Source organism: Canis aureus, chromosome 18 (genome assembly GCF_053574225.1).
Source record: "Canis aureus isolate CA01 chromosome 18, VMU_Caureus_v.1.0, whole genome shotgun sequence".
In the NCBI taxonomy this organism is placed as follows: Eukaryota; Metazoa; Chordata; class Mammalia; order Carnivora; family Canidae; genus Canis; species Canis aureus.
Window position 1 is genome coordinate 16484277 of NC_135628.1, and position 21368 is coordinate 16505644.

Consider the following 21368-nt stretch of genomic DNA (forward strand, 5'->3'; position numbering starts at 1 on the left):
GAGAGTGTCATCCATCACTCATTCACTAAGCAAACAATTCCCTGGCACTTATCATGCACCAGGCACTAGAGAGTGGGTAGCAAGATAAAGGCTCCCTCCCTTATGGAACATTCAGTCTACTGGTAGAAGCAAATATTAAACATGTAATTCCACAAGTAATTATAGTGATGAGTGCCACAAAGAACTACAGGGTGCTGCAGAACCATATTATGGGAGGTCCAAATCTGGTCCAAGAGTCAGGAAAGGCTTCTCTCTAAAGAAGGGAGATTTAAGCTGAGCTCTGAAGAACAAGTAGGTAGGTATTAGTTTAGTAAAGAGGTAAAGAAGAGTGTTCTCAGGTATTCAAAGCCTGGGAAAACGGCACGTGCAAAGAGCCAAATGAATGTGGAACCTCTGAAAAAAACAAGAAGGCCAACTGGCTGTAGCCAAGACTGGAGACAGGAGGTTCAAGACACAGAGAGGGATCAGATCTTGCTTATTTTATTTTATCTTTTCTTTATCTAAGACAGCAGAAGAGATTTATTATACACTTTATTTTATATATACATGTGTATGTATATATATGTATGTTATACACATATTATTTATTATACACATGTTATATTCAGCCACAAATGAAAACAGAATTAGTCCCAGAAGTCACAGGTCCAGGGAAAGGACCAAAAGAGATTGTTTTGGTAGAGCAACGTGGGTCTCTTAAAGGTGATCATTGTGATCAGATGGTGATGGATGCTCTAGATCCATTGAATAAAATTCTAGAAAGCAGGCATGTGGTCCAACAATTGGTACTAGTTTCCCTGGCCTTTGGCTTTCCTTATTTCTGCTCCTGTGACTTCCATGCATGCACAAGCTGGCAGTTTGCTTGGACCCCTGTCTCATCTTTCTTCGATGATGCTTTAGCCTACGCATTCACTTCTACTTGCCTCTTATGGTGTAGAGATTTCCAAGAAGATGGTGCTAAGGCCAAGAAGCTTCTTCTTTTAGACCAGGGTGTTTTAGCAATGGGAAGCCATTGTAGGTCTGTAGGAATGCATTTGAGAGATTTTCAGGAGGTAGACTCAACAGGACTTGGACATGAGAAATGAGGAAGAGTGTGGAATCTAGGATAACTCCCAGATTTTCGCTTCATTCCCAGATGCTATTTACCTAGGTGAGGGCCATTGACGGGGAGCAAGATTACAGGTTTCATTGTGCATGGGAGCAGAATGAATGGAGATTAGAGATAATGAGTTCAGTTTTGGACATATTGAATATGAGGGACCTATATGATGTCCTTGAGGAGATGAGGAGAAGGCATGAGCAGTTGGATAAATGGGGTCTAGAGATGAAAGGAAAGTTCTGGATTGGAGGTATAATGGATAGCCTGACAAAGTAAGAAGAAAAAAAATTATGTATATATGTATACATGTAGACATACACATGTAGAGAGAACAGTTTAGTGTGGTGCCCTAAATAGTCTGACAGAAGGTGCCAGAAGACTTAAGTTTATATGTATTTTCTCATTGGCATTTTCTTGTCCAACATATATGAAAGGCCAGCTAGCCATCAGTGTACCTAGCTTTGCTTGGAATCCTCATATTGGCTGCTTGATGCTACACCATAACATAGTTTTGGAGCAGAGACAGAACCTGAAGGGTAGGCAGGATCATTCTCAGTATTCTAAAGGAAGAAAGAGATCATGACCCAAGAAACTAAATGGAATGAGGCCCCATTTTAAAACTTCTGGGAAAACAGCATGAGCCAGGCAGTGAGACTGAAAGCATGGGGCCCAGGCACTGCAGCAGGACCTGTTGAAGATTGGTCAGGTGGGGGCTCCCTGGACTCTGCAGGAGGCCTTCCTTTGTCTAGGCTTGCCCAGTGGTGCCCTGTGATGGGCATACCAGGTCTCGCTTGGGGCAGTGTGTAAGTCCTGCTGTTGCTCTCACCCTCCGCACCACATCTGCCTTGTTCATGGCCGTTTCCCTGCTGGTTAAGGCCTTCCTCAAATGGTCCTCCCCCCCTTCCCTTTCCTTCTCTTCCAGAAGTCTATTGTAAGGACCCAATATTCAATATTGTGCTGAAGCATAGCTTTCCTTTCCCTTAAGGACACCAGAAGAGTGAAAACTTAAACAATCAACATAAGAATGCATTGAATATTTTGGCTGAAAGTCACTATTAGATATCCAAAGAACATTAAGTTCTGTTTATCCAGATTCCAAACAACCAAAATGCTGAAATAACCAAGACTTTTCCTGCACTCTAGAGACACTGAGTAAATCCAGTAGTGAGAGATTAGTTTTTGGAAGCCACTTCCATGTGTGGTTTAAAAATAGTTCAAATTCAGACTAATATCTGACCCCTTTTCCCTCTACTTCTCCGACTCTTGTCTGAGGATGACTCTGATGGGTTTTATAATATCTTTAAATTGCCTCCCACAAAGTATTTTATATTTAGTATACTATCCCAGGTGGTCGCTATTTGGAAATCCAGTCTGCTAACTATGAGGAACCATAAACACTTTCATGAATAGACTCCCATTGTATTGCCTATTTGTGAAACAAAAGGATTAATTCTCATAAATGGAAGCCCCATAAATATTGTTTAGAATTGTCATTCTTTCTATAAAACTGTGGACTGAAATTAGTCATCATTAAGAAAGAATGAAGGAATTGTTCAAAGCACCCATTAGTGGGAGTCTTTGGATAGTTTCAGTAAGGAGAATTTGGTTTGAAGATTCAACTGATTTCTGGAGACAGTAGAGCTCAAAATGGTCCCTGAGAGTGCATCTGCCGGTTAATCTTTTTTCTTTTTTGTTCTGTAATTTGGATATTGGCCTCATTTTTACCACATTCAGATTGTTGAAATTTACAGAGTCTGTGTCTAGAGAAGAGTCTTACGTGGATGATGTTACTGGGAGAGAAGGCTTTAGAGGAAATAGGAAGAACCTCTGCTCCCTGGGAGCAGGTGTATTGATTTAAAATTACCCTGCTTTCTGCCAGAAGGAGGTGTTGATAGGAGCTGAGAGGAAGGGCGTAAGAGAAGAGAGAGGGAAGGAATACTACTAGACTAGATGGGGGAAGGCTTAGAAAAATTAGACTGAAGTTAAACTTGGCAGAAGATAGAGTTTTTGTTCTGGCTAAATATACGTGGGGAAGAACGAAGTAGAGAGCTAGAGCAACGCTCTGGGTAATTCAATTAAAAAATTCTACCCCTCCCCTAATTATAGGGATGTATCTGTGAAGAGTAAGATTTTTGTCTTAATCCTTTGGATTTATCCCCACTTGGGCAGTGTTGCAGATATTAAGAAATATTTTTGTTTTCAGCCTTTCTCCCTGATGTTTATCTAAATGGGAGCCAGGCTCCCAGGAAAGAGGTCACAAAAAGCTCTTCTATCCCTACCGCACGGTTTTGCTGTACTTCTGACACAGCAAGTGGTTGTAAATACATGAATAGAGAGATAAATAATTTATGCAGAGAAGTACTACCTGGACTTCTACAAGCAGAACATTTACTTTCTATTTCCTTTCGCTAAAAACCTTTTCCATATTTTGTTGCTGGTGCCAGGGATTAGATCACTGCCTCGCTTTAAGCGAGAAGGAAAAATAATGCCTGGTCTGCTCAAAAAAGCCTTGCTTTCCAGAGGAAGATTTTGGCTTTCTTTGGGGAGGGGTTTCCATTTGGGTGCCTGTTGGACAGTAATTTGAGTGCTGGAATTTTTAACTCAGGCCCAGGAGAGAAGCAGGCATGAACAAGAGATTTGGATTTCTGGATTTCTGTGTCTGGCCAGCTGTCTGCAGGCAGACAAGGGGGCTGGGGAGGGAGACAAAGCAGAAACAGGGCTTCGGGGATGTGGGAGCCTGGGTCATGGTGTGCCCTGGCTGTGTGAATTGAGGTGGGGGGCATCCTGTGGGCTTGGTTAGTTTGTATTAAACCTTTGCAAAGATTTCTCCTCTTCTCAGCGCCCAGCCAGCTCTAGCCAGAAACATATTTACTTCCAGGAATGAGTTAAACATTGTCTTATTTACAGCCCTGTCTCAGATTAGCATTCTCTCATCCTTTGGATTCACCATCTTTACCCCCAAACTTCGCTTCATCATTTGAATTTGATCTCGTCACTTTGGGTTAGACATATCACAGTTTTGTGCTTTGGGGATTGATTGCCGACTACGAATGTGATTTTCCTTTTCTAAGAAGGCTAAATGGGAGGGTGGGAGTCTGGGGGACAAATTTTCCCCAGCTAAAAAAAACAGGCAAAAAAATTCTCTTAGAAGATTTAAACAAAAACAACCCTTTCCTAATTCTTGGGTTATTCCAGGTGAAAGTGAGTTTATGTCATTTCGCTATTTTTTACTTTTTGTATTGCCTTGGATCTTTGGCCAAGCAGGAAAATAGAATCGTTGCCCACATGGATTTTCATTCTGTAGCTCATCAGTTAAGAAATATCTGAGCTACGAAGGGAAGAGAATCTCTCACTCTAATATCTTTTCCCCCTCCCTAATACTCTGCTAGAAGGTGCCAGGAGACTGCCGTTTATACACATTTTCTTATTGGCATTTTCTTGTTCAAAATATGAGAAGTGCCATCATGCAGTCAATATATACATAGCTTTGCAGGCCTAGGTTTTAATGTGTGTAACATGGAAATGAAATCACTGGTAGGAATAAGAGAATATATACAAGGACCTTCCATTCTCAGCAACATAGAGTAGTTCATACAAGTGATTTAAGACGTGTTCAGAAGTTTCCAGAGATATCCCGTTCTGTTCAGTCTATACCCCATATGCCAATGAAAAACAAAACTAGAGGATCAGATGATCATTCAGGTCCTTACTCATTTCATGGGTATTTGTGACATTCTATCTTAGTCTCCTGTCCGGAGAGGGAGCTACATGTGACCTGAACTCCTGAGAACATGTAGTTAACTCCATTCAGTTAACTCTGAGTCTTGCTGTGCACTTTGCTTTTCTGAGCCTGTCCCCCAATCTCTTCTTGCTTGAGGGAACTGAGGGCCAAGAACCAAGATTTCCAAAGCTGTCTGTGCATCGGCAGCAGTGGTGACCTTGGTAGGAGAGGATGGAGACGGGATGTGACGGGATCTGGACCAGAGTGAGTCATCATTGCCGGGAAGCGCCGGAGAACACCAAAGGCAGAGCTAGAGTCCTCACTGTGCATGTACAGTGGTTGCGTATTCAACTTCTAGTACCAGAAAACCTTCTTGTGCCCAATTGGGAGGTATCTTGCTGTCAACTTTGAAACTAAACACAAGTTTTTTTTGTTGTTGTTGTTGTTTTTTAAGCCAGCTTGTTTGAATATTAAGCCTATTTATTTATTTATTTATTTATTTTATTTTATTTTTTATTAAGCCTATTTATAAACCTCATTTTTGCAGCACCCATATGGCTCTTACTCAAAGATACTCACTTTTAAAAAAGGAAATACTGCCAGCCTCTTCATAATTTAACATCAGTGCTTAATCAACTCTCACTTATCCAGGCTATCAGGAATGATTCCCAAATCATCTGTTTGACTTTGGAGTATGTGAAACTTACATTTATTTGATTGTGGGCATGCCCAGTACTTCGGGAACCCCTAGCCATCCAAAAGCAAATAAAACCCTTCAGAAACATCCTCACTCCCACCTCATTGCTGTTTCTTATGGTTCCCTTGCTGTCTGTGCTCTGCTCTCAAGCAGGTCCAGGTTTATAGTGGACGGAATTACCCCTTTTATGCTTGCTTAGTTTCATCTTCTCTCTCCCTGGCTGGGGCCAGGAGAGGTAAGATGAAGTTCAGAGTCTAGAAGCCTCTGCAGATGACACAGCTGTGGAGAGCTTTGGAGAACTTTTAAAATATTGGGGTGGAGGTGGGGGTGGGGGTGAGTGCTCTTTGCTCTTTGATGATGCTCCCATCTCAGTCTTCACTTCTCCGAATTTGATCAGCTAGATATAAAAGGATTGAAGCCTTTGGCGGAGATTTTCCAACTGCTCACTTCCTGTTTTTTTACAGTACATTTACACACACATACACACACACATCGTAGTTCTTGGGCAATCCATGGTTCCATAGAAACATTCCAGACTTAAACAGACATTGATTTTTAGTGAAGAGCAGGAGTCTTTTAATTTGCCTAAGGAGTAAGTGGATATGGACTGATCAATTCTGCTTACGGTACATCCTGTCTCTGCACTGAGTTACAACTTCTGGAAGGTGCTTAGGGATTCTGGGAAGCAACTCACTGGGCTTCTGTTTTTAGGGAATTGTCATTGATAAAAATAATCTTTTTTTTTTTTTTAAAGACTTTATTTGTTTATTTGAGAGAGAGAAAGCAAGAGAGAGCACAAGCAGGGAGGAAAGGGAAAAGCAGGTTTCCTGTGAACAGGGACACCAACGTGGGACTCAATCCCAGAACCCTGAGGTCATGACCTGAGCCAAAGGCAGCGGCTCAACCGACTGAGCCACCCAGGTGCCCTGAATCTTTATCAAAAGATAACTTTAGCTATTTCTAAAGATTATTATGGTGTCCAGTTCATAAGTACCCAATTATACTTTTTTTTCTCCTGCTTTCTCAACAATGGCCCTACTTAAACATTAGAAGGAAGTGTATCATTCTGCTAGGTTAACTGAGATCACAGAGAGAGTGGGTGGCAGGCTGTATAGCCTGCAGGGCCTCTTGGGCCTGGAGGGAAAGCTGGACAGTTTCAGCTCCACCTCCCTTTAGCAGGACTCTGATTAGCCCTGCTTTCTTTGTGGTTTAAGTGTTCTAAGATAAGAAGAATTTCAGGTCTTTAATTTTTTTTTTTTTTTTTTTTTTTTTACTTTTAGAAAGCAATCTGCAGCCTTTTTTCTTTACTTCTTTAATTAATGAAAGGCTTTTTTAATTTCCCCAAACAAAATTTGGAAATCTGAATTAAAATACCATTATTATTCATACTGTTATGAATAGTAACATACTACTACTAGTAACATTATTCATACTATAGTACTGTTACTATATGGTAGCTGACTCTCAAACCCTTTTTGGGTACCCAGCACTGTGCTAGAAGGCTTTCCGTTGTCGTACATTTGATTGTCACAGCATCTTATGAAGTGAGTGTTATTGTTACTTTTACAGATAAGGAAACTGGTGGTTGGGAACATGACGTCAGTTGCTTAAGGTCATGTAGCTTATTGGACACAGTAAGCTGGAGGAGGCTCTGAGCTCAGACAAGGAATCTTAAGCATTATGCTGTAATGCTTCTCCAAAGAGTGCGGAGGGCTGAACCTGTTTTAGGGAACAGTTGGCAAAGGGCTGCCCAAGACCTTCATGGATGCGGTTTCCTCGGCCTCAGCCTTCTGCAGATGACCAGTCTTCTGCAGAGCGTGAAGCCATGCTGTCTCCATCTCTCATACTTCCAGCTTTGCCAGATCCCAGAGCATAACAGCTCCTGGTCATTCTCTTAATTTTTACATTGGCTTAGCCCAGCTATGTGAATCTTGAGATTTGTGATGTGTTGCTTCAGGTTTCAAAAAATGGTAAATATGAAGTAAGTTTGAAAAACCAAAACAGAACATTTAAAAACATTCCTTTTGTCTTTCAGGTTATGAATCAGGAATAAATTCTGTTGAAGTTCTTAAAAACAAAAGGCCAAAAATAAACTGGGTTCTTTTCCAGCTCATTTCCTGCATTTGGAAGGAAGGACACCATTTGTTTTATTGTTGTTGGTTTTGTTTGTTTTTAGGTCTAGTGTCTAAAGTTCCCTCTTGGCATCCTTTGACTTTTTTGCATAATTCTCTCAATTTACTTTGAAGGCTTCAGAGTTTGCTTCCTCTCTCAACCAGTTGAAGGTTCTGTATCCTTAGGCAAGTTACTTAACCTCTCTGAGCCTCACTTCTATCAACTGTGAAGTGAGGTAGACATCCCAGGGTCCGTAGGTATCAAAGTGAGTTAATTTGTGTAATGGGCATGAAACAGGATATGCTCCACAGCCCACTGTCATTGCATTCCTCCTGTGTGTAGAAAACTATGACTGTGGTAGGCATCCTCACCGTTCATTGTAAATCATTGCTAAACAGAAGGAAAATGAGTAGAAAGTATTTTTTTGATCAGCTTCTGGAAAAATTCACTTATTCATTCTCCAGTAATATATCGAGCAGCTCCCATTTGCTAATCACTGTGTAGGAAAGAGAGAAACACCAGCAGGTAGCAGACAAGCCATCATTGCCATCAGTGTAACAGATTGTAACTGTCTGGAGTAACAAGTGCAGTGATGTAGGTGAGCTCATACCAAAGGGGTACCATGCAGTTTGGGAGACTGTGGAAGGTCTCCAGGAGGAAGTGATGTCTCAGCTGAGAGCTGGAGGATAAGTAGGGTTCCTTCAGTCCTCACTCATCTTGCCCAGTCCAAATGATCTGTGAGCTGGATCTTGAGTAGGATAATTTCCATAGAAGTAAATTTTCTCTTGTACTTTAAGTGTTCACGTTTCAACTCCAATTTAAGATGACCCTGTTTGGATTGGGTCTATCTTGATTCTGAAGCTATCTGTGTCTAAATGGGACAAAATGGGAAGAGAGAACTTAGGACTATGATGCCAAGCATGCATCTGTGAAGGTGGGGAGTGAGTGTCAAGAAGGTGGATTATACTAAAAATCAGATTTTTGGTCTCTCTTTGGGTCTGCCAAATGTACAGCCAATATTTTATAAGTGTGAGTGGCAGCTGCATATGATTCATTTATTTTGCCAACAGACATGTGTGCCACCCATGTGCCAGTTGATGTGGAGCCCTTGGAGTAGATATACAGATCCATATAACAAGACCCCTGGCTTCAAGAAGCTCAAAATAAGGGGTCCTAAAATTTTTTTAATGCCTACATGGCATGCATGTATGTGGCAAATTCAAAACACTGTGTTCCTCTGAGATCGGTCCTTCTATTTTACAGATGTGGGTACTAAAGCTTGATTTAGCATAAAGCATGCCTGAATTCGCACAGCTGGGGGTGGGATTGGATTTTGAAGCCAGTCTGTCACATTCCAGAGCCCTATTGTCTTTCCACATAATCAGAGATGAGACAAAACAATGCCAGTGGTGACCCCTTCTCCCAGATACCATCTTTTTAAAAAAAGTATAAATTGTGTCACTTAACTTTGGCCTAAGCACTTTTCAGCCTTGTTGCTTGCTATCTTCTTCCATATCTGGCTGGGCTGGGCTGCGGGTGGGCTGGTTTGAGGTCACTAGACATGCTCTCCTTACCAGCTTACCTCATATTTAAGTGTTTCTCCTTCTGAAATCCCAGCCATCAATCAAGACCACCTTTTTCACAAAGCTTTCTGAGCCTCCCCCCTTGTACCAATTGGTATCATAAAGTAACGCTTTAGGTACATGTCTTAACTTCCATTTTTAGAATTCAGATTCTTTCAGAGAGTGAATTTTAACAGTGTCATTATGAGGATTTACAATATATGTTAAGTACTTGTTACTAGTAGGTGCTGAAAATGGAAGCCTTCCCTATTTTTGTCCATTTTTGATTGTCTCAGTGCTCCCAGCAGTGGCTTTGTATGGTTCTTGGCAAATTCTGGGAGAATTCTGTGGAAGCCAACAACAAAGATTGTCTTCTTCTGACCTTTGAAGGTAGATAGAATTAGTTGGACTTCTGGTTTGAAGCCAGGGGCATCCATCTGGCCTGCCTGCACCCCCCTTGTCTTTGGTCTTTGCACACTCTCAAAGGGTTATTTTTTTATCTCACCTTAAGAGACTCCTTAGTCCAGTATGGTTTTTTGTTGTTGTTGTTGTTCTTGTTTGTTTGTTTTTAAGATTTTGTTTATTTGAGAAAGAGAGAAAGAGAGCAAGAGTGAGAGCATGAGCAGGGGTAGAGAGAGGAGGTGGGGGGAAGGGGCAGAGAAAGACTGAAAAGCAGACTCCCTGCTGAGCAAGGAGCCTGAAGCATGGCTTGAACCCAGGCTCAAGATCTTGACCTGAGCTGAAAGCAAATACTTAACCAACTGAGCCACCCAGGCACCCCCTTAGCCCAGTTTAGAAGATAGTAGTCCTAACAAAGGCCAAGGGCACAGGCCATACCGATAACTCACTGTACTCCATGCCTGTAGTGAAACCTCTGCCTTTGGCTACTGCCTGAAGAATGATCTGTTATTGCTGATGGGGTCCAGGCACAGTTTTTAGAGGGGGTGCAAGGCACCATTTTAGGCTCTAGGTTACCATGGAGAACCACACAAAGAATCTGCGTTTGTGGAACTGACATTCATGTGGGTTGTTTTGTTTATTTCTTACTATAAGGTCTTGAGAGAGGTTCTCCAATTATTCCCACTTAATAGATGAAGAAACTGAGGCTCAGAAGGTTTGAATAACTGGTCTCATACTAAGTGCCAAAATCAAGACTCGAACAGTTTGTTCTAAAGCCCAGGCCTTAACCCACTCTGTTAGTTGACCTTCCTCTCTTTATATATGGTATAATTCAAACATACAAATATCTTTATATATTCATATATGTATATGTCCATATATGTGACTATATATATGTATAAAATAATAGTAAAAATAATAAATATAAAAGCAGTGATCCATTAATCCACTACCCTGGAGTCATGGTTTTCATTCTGGTGTTTCCTTTTAGATAAATATTTGATATATTAGGCAAGATCACCTTGTAGGTTTTATGTTGCATGCTGCTTTCTTCACTTAACACCCAATGCCACTATGCATATGTTTATTTGAACAGAGTTGTAACAGATCATAGTGATTCTGAATTTGAAAATCCTTTTAAAAAATGTGTAACTTATAGCTCTATGAGCAAATTAGTGCCTTGGCTTTCTGGACGCAGTGACTGTAATGGGAACGCAGGTGTGGAACTAAAGACACTTGGGAAGCAGAAGGATGCATTTTCCTCTTCCACCACTTTCTTTCCTTGAATCTCCTCCAGTAAAGAGCCTATTCAAACTCTTTTTGAGATACTTCAGAGTGTGGAAAAAATGACACACACGTGAAAACCATTGAGATATTGGGATAAGAAGCTTGATGGCCACTTTGCCATTGAATGCCATTATGACCTGGGTGAGATAGCCAGGACAGATGTTATCTCCATTTAATAGATTAGGAAGCCGTATGCCCTACTGGGGCATTTGCCCAAGGCTAAATAGTAGAAGTGGCTAGAGTTCTAGTCCACTAGTCTAGAACTATAGTTTTCTATACTCTAGAACTCTAGTTCTTTTTCTAGAACTCAAGCCACTTCTGCTCCTGGGGAAGTCTTCTAGGAGACTAGCCCACAGCTGAGCCATTAGCACGTTCCTACTGCTTCTCTCACCACTATTGCTTCTAGACTTTCTCATTGTCCCTTTCGTCCCTTCTTCCTTCTCTGAAGAGCTTATGTCTGATCTTATGACTTAGCTGCATGATTACTCATTTTCATTGTAAAAGGCATGTCCGTAAAGGGACTTCAGTGCTATATAGTGGAGGTAATAGTAATAATAGTGACAAAACAAATAGCCAGCAGTTATTGGTCATTTAATGTGTGCCAGACAAAAGAAATGCTTTACAGGACCCTGTCCAGTTACCCCTCACCAACTCCATGAACCTAAGAAGTGGAAGGGCTGCGATTTGAATCTGGGTCTTGCAGTCTTTAAAGCCTGATCTCAACCCAGATACTATAGTACCCTCAAAGGGAAAGAATGAACATAAGAAGGCAGAGGCATTGAGCTCTGGGGATGCTATTTTTAAGACTGGTTATATGCATCTGACCACAGTATCACACAATGATTCAAAACTTGTAGCTGGGCTTTGAAACTCATAAGCCTCACAAAAAGAACCTACCACAAAGTTTTCCCCTTCATGCCCATCCCTGCTGAAGTTCTCTTTTCTAACTCACTGCCTGCCACAAATTCTTTTCTGATGTGTGTTTATGCTTCTTTTCCTACAGGAGGAAATATAAGAAAACATCCCAGAGGTAAGAGTATCTTTCTGAGAAAGGGGAGCTGGTTGGTTGAGTCATTTGTGGTGCAACTCTTCACAAGCCTGGCTCATGGTGGATGTTCAGTGTAATGAACAGTCTTTTGGTTCCTTCTCAATAAGCTGCCTGCTTCATCTTTGGATCACTAGTGCTGCTGTAATTAAAAATTGATTGCAGACATTTAATGTGGCACCGTGAGTGTATACCTTCCTGTAAGAGTGGATCTCGTGGATGAAAAGGCTTATTAACTGTATATCTGCCTAGTGATTTTACTAAAACCTCAACCAGAGAGGGGCTGGGCTGGCAGGTGTTGAAGGTTTATGGATGAGAGCACAAAAAGCACCTTTAAGTACACTTTTAGTGTTTGAATTCTCTTTTGCCTGTAATTCCTATTTGCCTGATTCTTTGATAAAATGCTGTCGAGCCCAAAGCATAGGTACAAATTCCTGTAAGGGCACTAATGATCTTCTTAAAAATTTAACCATGGAAAGGGTAATTTAAAGTAGAATATTATCCTTTATCATCCTCCATTACTTCATTTTATTGAGAAGAGTTTGGAAAGCACATCCAAAGAAATAGAGTTGCTCAGATCTTTTGTTTGCCAAGCATTAGAAGCCCATACAGTTCAGTCTAAAAGTCTAGTGTCTGCTTTTCATTGATTGTCTTTGATTTTGGTATTATGATATTAAACAGATTATAATTAGATAAAAAAATCACCAATGCAATCCGGTTGGTTTCAGGAATGTTATTTCAGATGAATGCTTTAATCTTACCTTTTCTAATGAGCATCATCTCATGACAGAGAGTCCTATCCTGTGGTTTCCAAATGAAGTCAGTAATCCAGAATAGTAGTGTTACAGTTTGATATGCAGTGTAGAGGTGCACACATCATTGAGAGGAGATGAATAAAAACTTAGGGCTTCCTATACTTTTCTAAATATAGTGAGTTTATACAGATGGCTGAATAATTCTGTCTTGTTCAGGCTCATCGGGTTCGTGGTAGTAATTGCATGTGAACCACTGAACAGGATGTAAATTAATCACTCAGATTAAAGGGCATAATAGTCTTCAGTAGTAAAAGGTAATTTATCATTTTTATATGTAGTTAACCTGGGTATGAAATATTTCAAAGTTGCTTCAATTTTATTTTAAGAAGAGATAAATAGACAGGTTAAAGGGAATTTTATAAGAGAGCGGCTCAACCCTGACAAGTTTTAAATTACTATGTCGATTATTTTTGAAAGCATATTTTTGCATATCTTACATGAACTTATTATTATGTCGATATAATAAAAAAATAGACTGTCTTGCACCAGCTTCACTGAAGTCATGTAAAGTACAAATTAATAGCGGTTGGTTTGAGCTCTTCTATTTATAATCACATACATATTTGCATACGAAATCATCCATGTCTACCAATCTTTCATTGATAAGAAACCATCCCTAAACTCATGGCTTGAAACAACCATTTTATTCTGCTCACAGTGTTACAGGTCAGGAATTCAGGAAGAACTTGGCTGAGTGATTTGAACCTCACCCAGTTGGAGTGAGCTGTGGCTACTTGAGATGGAGGGTCTACTTCCAAGATTGCTTCTTCACTCACATGTGCAGAGTCTTGGTGTTCCTTGTGTCTTTCTCTCTTTGTACACATACCTTTGATCCTCCAGCATGGAACTTGGACTTCTCACTGAATGGTGGTCTCAGGGTGATTGCTGGCTTCCTAAACTATGTGTTGCAACAGATGAGACGTGGAAGATGCTGCTCTCTTAATTACAGCCTGGGCCCTGAAACTGGTGCAATGTCACTTCTGCTGTATTTTATTGGTCAAGGTATCACAGAACCCACTCAGAATCAAGAGAAGGGGGGACATAGATTATGTCTCTTAATGGAAAGATGTTGAAGAATTTAAGACCTTCATTTACTGAATCTATACCCTTTTTTCAGAATGACTTATTTGAGAACTTTTCCAGGGATCTGTAAATTTGGATTAAGTGGATACTTCATTTGATGAGTGGTAGACACTTTTAGGTATGTCTTGATGCCTCTGTCAGATATTGGTCTGTTTCAGTACATGCTTGTCTATTTGATGATTCATTCAGACTAGGGGTAGCTTGGTTCCTTTTTCACATTAGGGGTAGACATACTAGTGTGAACTCAATGGATTATTTGAGTGTAGTCATTTGGCTTCAGTTAATAATTAGATAAAGCTGGTGGCTTCATGTAGGAAAACTAAATGACATAAATGTTATATTAAAAAGCTTTAGCTCTCATAGGTTTGCCTTGGATATGAGGGAAAAGAGAGCTCAGGATACAAAAATAATCTACCTTTGTTTAAACTTCTTGTGTGAGGCTTCATTTAATTTCACTTATGTATTTATTCACCTTTCAAAGCCATGTTAAAGAAAAAAATCCTCTGGCTTTCAAAGTTATTGTCATCCTATTACAAATCAACTGAGCTAGGTATCTTTTTAAAAATAGTTTATCAAGTACTAGGCAGATCTTAGTAGCCCAAGAGTATGTTATGATAGTGATTCTTCTGAATCTCACTGTTAGTATTAAGGGAAATGTACTCATCTCTTCTAAGACCAGAATTTCAAACAAAAGAATGATGTTGTAAAAACTCTTTACTGGGTTAGCAGTGGCACCAGTAGGTGGAAGATAAGCTTCTCCCTGCACAGAATCCCTTATTGGATTAGGCTTTAAATCAACACAATTAAGGGGAACCATCCTTTTGCCTTGTGATTCAGTCTTGTCCACAAAGGTCAGTCATTCCAAGAGATTTGTTGAAGTGGTGACATGGCAATTTGACACCTAGAGAGGATTACCTAGGAGACCTGCTTCCCCCTAAAATTCTCATCAAATTGTTTTTAATACGCTGCAGCTTCAAGTTATCATGTCTGGCTCTGAGAGGTTTATATCTTTGAGAAAGAATGCCAGATTGTGTACAAAATAATCACAAATACGTAGAAGTAATCTAATACTTCCAGGCTGCTGCTAAAGAAAGGAATTGCTATCAGAGATGGTGTTATAAGCCGAATCTGTGTTAGAAGTGCTTCCAACACCCCTGTACACCCACACCCCTATTTTAGTATGCCTGGAAATGCTGTGATTGGGTCAGCAGAGGTAGAAATAACGACTTTTCCACAAACCTCAGTGTCTGGACGGCAGACAAGTGTCCAGTTTTCATGTCTGGATTGGTGAAATACTTAGGTCAGAATGGTCAGGAGTTGGAGTTTTAAGCCACATCAAAGAGTGAAAACTTTGTTAGAATAATGGTTTTTGTTGATTTATCGGTTATTAATTCTAGCTTGGTTGGTTAGTTGGTTGCTTGATTGTCAAATCTTAGCTCTGTTTAGATAGTGTTAAGAAGTTCTGGTTCTGGCTATCTCTGATTTACTCATTTTATAAATCTAGACATTCTGTGACCAAATAGCTTTTTGATAATCAAATTAGATTGGTAGTCACCTGTTTTGAATCCCCAGAAACTTAACTACTAATAACTTATACTGCTAAGTACAAGCTTTATCAATAACATAGTCAATTAACACATATTTTGTCTATATGTTTTATATACTGAAATTCTTAAAATAAATGGAGAGAAAAGAAAATGTTAGTAAGAAAGTCATAAGGAAGGGAAAATACATTTATTGTACTGTATTTAACAACAACAAAATATGTACGTGAGTGGACCTGTGCAATTCAAACTTGTGTTGTTCAAGGGTCAACTATACAAGAAATTGCCGCTGGGAAGAGGTATGTGGTTTTGTAGTTAAGATACATGTGAACAAAAATAATTAGAATGTAAGTGCTATAATAGATATATGTATTGAAGGTCATTGGGAACAATTGGGTCATTTGGGAAGATATTTACGTTATTATATACTCTTCTCTCACTAGATCACAAAGAGAGCCTATAGTATTGCTTCTTATTCACAGTCCTTGGAAGTATGGGCATATTAAAGTCTAATAGGATAGCTGAGAATTATTTCTCTCTGTTTTCTTCATGTTTTCAGTTATCTTAAAAATGTATGTTTTGCTGATTCTTTAGGTTTTCTCTCAAAGGGGCAAATGTCTCAAAAATTTTCTGGATATTAGGAGGAAGACAGCAAAGTGGATATCGCACATGTAGATAATGGAGCAGCCTCTATCTTTTGCAAGGCAAAACAAGGAGTTATTTTTTTCCTTTAAGTGTCTAATGCCTTCTTTCACTTGGGTTTTTATGTGGCTTAGTAATCACATTTGATGAGCTCAATAATTGATTAAATCCAGCAAATGATTCCCTTAGTCAGGTCTGCCTTTGCTGTCACGAATCAGCATGCTTAATGAGTCATCAGCAGAACCACCACCTTGCTGTTAATAATAGATTGTCATTTGTGTGTGTGTGGCAGGGGTGGGGGGGCGGGGAAGACCAGTGGATCTCACCCTTTGGGAAGGCTATCTGCCAAGCAATTATATCCTTGTGTGAGTGAGCAAGTGGATCTTCTGCTGAGCTGGGCCCGTTCCTCATTCTGGAGACATAGTAAGACTCATTGGTGATTTTTGAAATTCTTTCAGCATCACAGAATCAGTGGACTGTTGTCTCTTATGCAATGAAAAATGACAATCAAATAACTTTTGGGGAAAGTTGAAGGGGGTATAGGATTAATCAAGGCACATAGTTTCACATACTTATGGGTAACCAATTTTACATACTACTACTTACTTAGTAGTATTGATACTTAGAGCCTAAGTATTAGTGGTGACATCAGGGACAAGAGAGCCTTCTAAGAGATAAAGCTCTTTGAAAAATATTTTCCTATATTTGTGATGACTATTAAATTCTCAAAGTAGTAAGGACATGTGCATCAGCTGTGAGAATATGTCTAATACATATTCCAAGATTGCCAACTGAATCAAAGTGACTTTACAGTAAATGGTGGCAGGTCAAGGTACACCAAAAAAAGCAGCAAAGTGGTTTGGTTAGAGCACAGATCACAGATGGACACTGAAACATAGTCACAAAGAATAATACCCAATGCAGTTAACATGGAAAATGGCCTACAGGTACTGTAATTTCAGGGGAAACACATCCAGGGGAGAAAGGTGGGTAATGGAGGGTCTGCATAGATAGCTTGGTCAGAGGTCAGAGTATCAGGCAACTACCACTCACTTATTCTGTGACCGTCACTCAGTCTGTCACCCTCCTAATATATCAGCAGAAGGTGGGGGAGCACAGGTATGGGGATCTTGAGCCAGAGAGGTGATGTAGTAGCAGTTAGGAACTAGGTGTGGAGAGAGAGGGTGCTGAGATATGTTAAGTAGCTCCTCACTGAGTCTGTCTAGATATTAGTCGAACTAATGACCTTGTCATTGAACTGCCATTTTCTGAGTCAAGAGGATCAACTAGACATGATTCAGCTTTCATTTCTCTTCCATCATGGAGTCTGATAATTACTATCATTCTCCCACTCACCCAGGATCAACATTTTTGAGTCACTTCATATGAGTTTCTGTTGTGTGTGTTTCTTCAACCGTAACTTTTGGTTCTTCCGCTTCCCCCATGATAAATGGGTCTCTGATAGGTTGTGGGCTTTTCCTTCTTACTATTTTCATTCTCTTGATCTTACTCCAGTCTTATTACCCGTCTCTCAAGGAGTATTGAAGGACTTATCCTAACCACTCTCTTTACTCTGGTTTCTTTAGAATTTTTTTCTTTATTGAAGTTCAATTTGCCAACATATAGTATTTACTCTGGTTTCTTTGTCTGATTCTGCATATCCATGTCTGATTACTTTTTTCCACAATGTCTCTAATTATGCCATGTCAACAACAACACACCTCCTCTAGCTTCCTTTTGGCTAATAAAAGCTGTCTTCTTGTTTAGGATTTTAAGGATTTCTACAACTGCATCCACCTCACTTTCCTGCTTTGTCTCTGTTACTCCCTTCTGTTCATCCCAAGTTCCAGTCAAGCTGAACTCTTCACTGTCTGCCATATTTGCCTTATGTTTTCTATCATCCTTTCTCCATTGTAATCTTTGTAGTATTTTAGATGTTCTCTTTTACCTGTTGAAAGCCCATCTTTTCTTGAAGATGCAATTCAGATGTCATTTCTTTCTGTGGAGCTTCTTAGATCTTACCACCTAAAAGTGATCTTGCTCTCCCAGTTACTGCTGCTTTAATTCCATGTGCAAGACATGGTTGGGTGCATGTCATTCTTGGCACCAGTATGATTTTGTTGAGTAGAGAATATGTTCCCTGGTATTGGTATTTGTTAACTGTGGGTTAAATTTATGAGTGAATCAGATTGGGATCCTCTATATATTTTTACCCTGACCCAGAACTAAGGTCAGAATTACCAAGTGGAATTGTGGATAAATAAGCTCAGATTGATAAATGACTCATACTTATAAATGGCTTTGCAGATCACCACATACTCCCACATCTAGACTCTCATTTGGTCCTTGCACTGGCCAGGGTGGAGTCCTATGAGGTCAGCAAGACAGATGGCATGCATGGTCAAGAACCAGAAAGTGTGTAATTGCTTGGATCATTGACTCTGCTTTTCTTCTCTATATGAGTTCTTTCAATGTGGAACTTTAGCTTTGGGTAGAAACTCTGAAAGTATTTTTTCTCTATTACCAATGCTTCAATCTTTATCTTTCCTCCATGCAGACCATTAATTATAGAGATTTTTAGTACAATGGCAAATATATTTGTTTGCAGTGCACTAATCTAAATATTTGATAACTGTGGTGTGCATCATTTGGCTGTTCTGTGGTATTTTGCCAAAATGTTTTTAAGAATCATTTTCTTAGATTGTCTAATAAGATTTAAGTGTGACTTTAAGACTTCAGTAGCACTCATGCTGGACATAATCACTGTGCCTCAGAAGTTAAACCCGGACTATATTGCCTGGGTAGGCAAGTCTCTAATCTCTCCTAATCCCAGTGGCTCTCAACACTAAAGAGGCAGAATTGATTGATTCAGTCATTGCTGAAGGCTTCCGAATTGGGGCCAAGTCCAACACCCAAAGGCAGAAGCCTAAGAAGCAGCTTTTGGAGTATCTGGAGGTGCTGGATTCAACAGTGTACATGAGAATTCTTAAGCTTGACCCTATTGATATTTCCATTGTGAGACTATCCTTTGTATCATAGAATAGTAATATCCCTTGCCTCTACTCACTAAATGCCAGTAGCAATCCCCCATCCCCTAGTTGTAATGATCAAAAATGTCTTCTGGGGGGCAAAATTAACCAGTGGTTAAGAACCACTGGTATAGAGTAAAGAAATTAAGAATCAGATTTGGATTCTGTTGCTAGTTTAGCTTTGCCAAATTGCTCCTTTGTGGGCTCAGTGTCCTCATCTGTGAAGAGACTGAGGTTGAATGTGAAGATTTCTCTGGTTCCTTTGGCCTCAAAAATGACTATTCTCTAATAGTCATAATCATAGTCTAATAGTCTAACTACTGAGGTCCTTCCACAAGAAATCCTAGGCCACCAAACAGCCTTTGCCATGATGGCAAGCACTGTAGGACTTATGTTGAATCATGGGAGAGAAGCAGCATTATGGATGAGCATGATGGTCACTGAGCAGGTAACATAGACTGGCCCCATAATGATAGTTCTTTGGGCACCAATCAGATCACCCTTGCTTTTGATATTTCTAATTTCACCTAATATGAACTAATCATGAGAAATATATTAAAAGGACAATTGCCAAAATACAGATTTTGGACAAAACATACTATGTCTAAAGGGCACCCTATTGGTTAAATTTATTGTGTATCTACTGTGTGTCAGATGCTTTATATGCATTCTTTTATTTAATCTTCACAGCGATCCTGTTTCCAAATGAAGAACCTAGGGAAAATAGGTAACCTGACCAAGGTCACAAAGCGGAGAAGTGATTGGGCTAGGGTTTAAAGGCAGGACTTTGAGTTGGCAAAGCTTCTTGAGTTCTTTCTATTCAAGTAGTTTCATTATTTGTTTATAGCTCTGGAACTCCCTCACCCCCACCCCTAGCCTCCCAAAGGAAGCAGCTGAAAGCTGAATAAAATCAAAGGGTCAAAAAGAAATATCTTTTGGAGTTCATTTCCCTACTCCGCCCATTGTTCTTTTTACCATTGGGACATTTTACGTTTGAAAATTTTCATATTTGGCTCCAACCCAAAAGTTGAAGCTCTCAGGAAAGTTTAATGAAGTCTTTTTAAAAAATATGCAACAAGGTATATTTAAATAATGTGATTGAAGGAGGGAAAAATTCACCTCTACCACCAGTTTCTTTTTTTCAAAACCATCTATTTTGGTACAGCAACTTAAAGTACTTTGAAACGATACAATCAGTCATACATGAATATGTAACTTTTTAAGCATAAAAAGTAAATGGTAAAAAGAGAATCAGATAAAAGAAAACTTGTTCTGTATTTTTCTGTCCTCTGATTTAATAAGATAATGTCTTTTCGGAGTTCATGAGGTCACTGCCTGAATTTTTCGCTTTGTCTCTCCACTAGTGGACTGTGCTCAGCTCTATGCTGTTTATTCCCTTAACTTTGGGATGTCAGGGAGAGGGGACCTGAAGGAAACATTTTAAGCAAGCTGGAGGAGTAGATTAAGCCAAGAACATTCTTTGGAACAGGCATCTCTGTAGTCTTCGCTTATCCATGAAATCCGAGTCCTGGCATGAAACCTTTGTAATGTTTGGGTAGGTGCCCATACCTACCAAACCTCAGTTTCTCCTTGGCCAATAATACTTGGAAATAATGGTATTTCCTTGCTAGAATTCTTGGGAGCTCAGAATGGCATATATGAAGCCTTTGGAAATTTTTGGCACAGGGATAGTGCTCAGAATGATCCCGTATAGAGAAAACAGACTTCAATGGCCACTGCGCAAAGAGCCTGCACTTTGAGCACACGCTCATCTAAGGGAGAGGAAGAAGGAAGAAAATAGGTCCTGCTTTTTAGGAGCTCTGTGAGGGCAGAGACTGTGTCTTATTTACTGAAGAATGGAATCAGCATTAACAAGTGATTGGTGATTCTCTTTTGGGGCACATAGAACAGAACAGAAAGAAGGTTGGGGTAGGTGGGGCAGGGGAGCAAGCAAGCCACCCAAAGTCCATAGCTTTTAGAACATGGCCCTTAATTAGGAAAAAAAGGTTTGAAATGGCCCAGTCTGGTATAGTGTCATTGGAAGATATTTCCACAGGAAGGTACCCATAGTTCATCATGCCTTTTCCAAAGAATGTTCTGGTTGATAACATGCATTATAGAATCAGTATGCCTGGCTTCTAATCCTTCCTTTACTGTTTCCTATGTATGACCATCATTGCTTTATTTCTCTAAGCCAGCTTCTCAAAGTGGTAGTGATGCCCCCATCAGAGGATATTTGGCAATGTCTGGAGATAATTTTGGTTGTCACATCTGAGAGTGGGATATACCACTGGCATCTTGTAGATAGAGGCAAGGATACTGTTAAGCATCCT

The 21368-nt window shown here is 39.9% G+C and overlaps 1 protein-coding gene across 6 annotated transcripts in view; it reads left to right on the top strand.

The window, feature by feature from the left end:
- Nucleotides 1-21368, top strand: part of PDE1C (phosphodiesterase 1C) — a 482957-nt gene that overhangs the window by 198839 nt on the left and 262750 nt on the right. For 2 of the 6 annotated variants that reach the window (XM_077856293.1, XM_077856296.1), the window contains one exon: nt 11881-11907. The exons of the other annotated variants lie outside the window; for them this stretch is intronic. In XM_077856293.1, coding sequence (XP_077712419.1) covers nt 11881-11907 — 27 coding nt within the window. The remainder of the gene's footprint in view (nt 1-11880; nt 11908-21368) is intronic. 6 annotated transcript variants of the gene reach the window in all.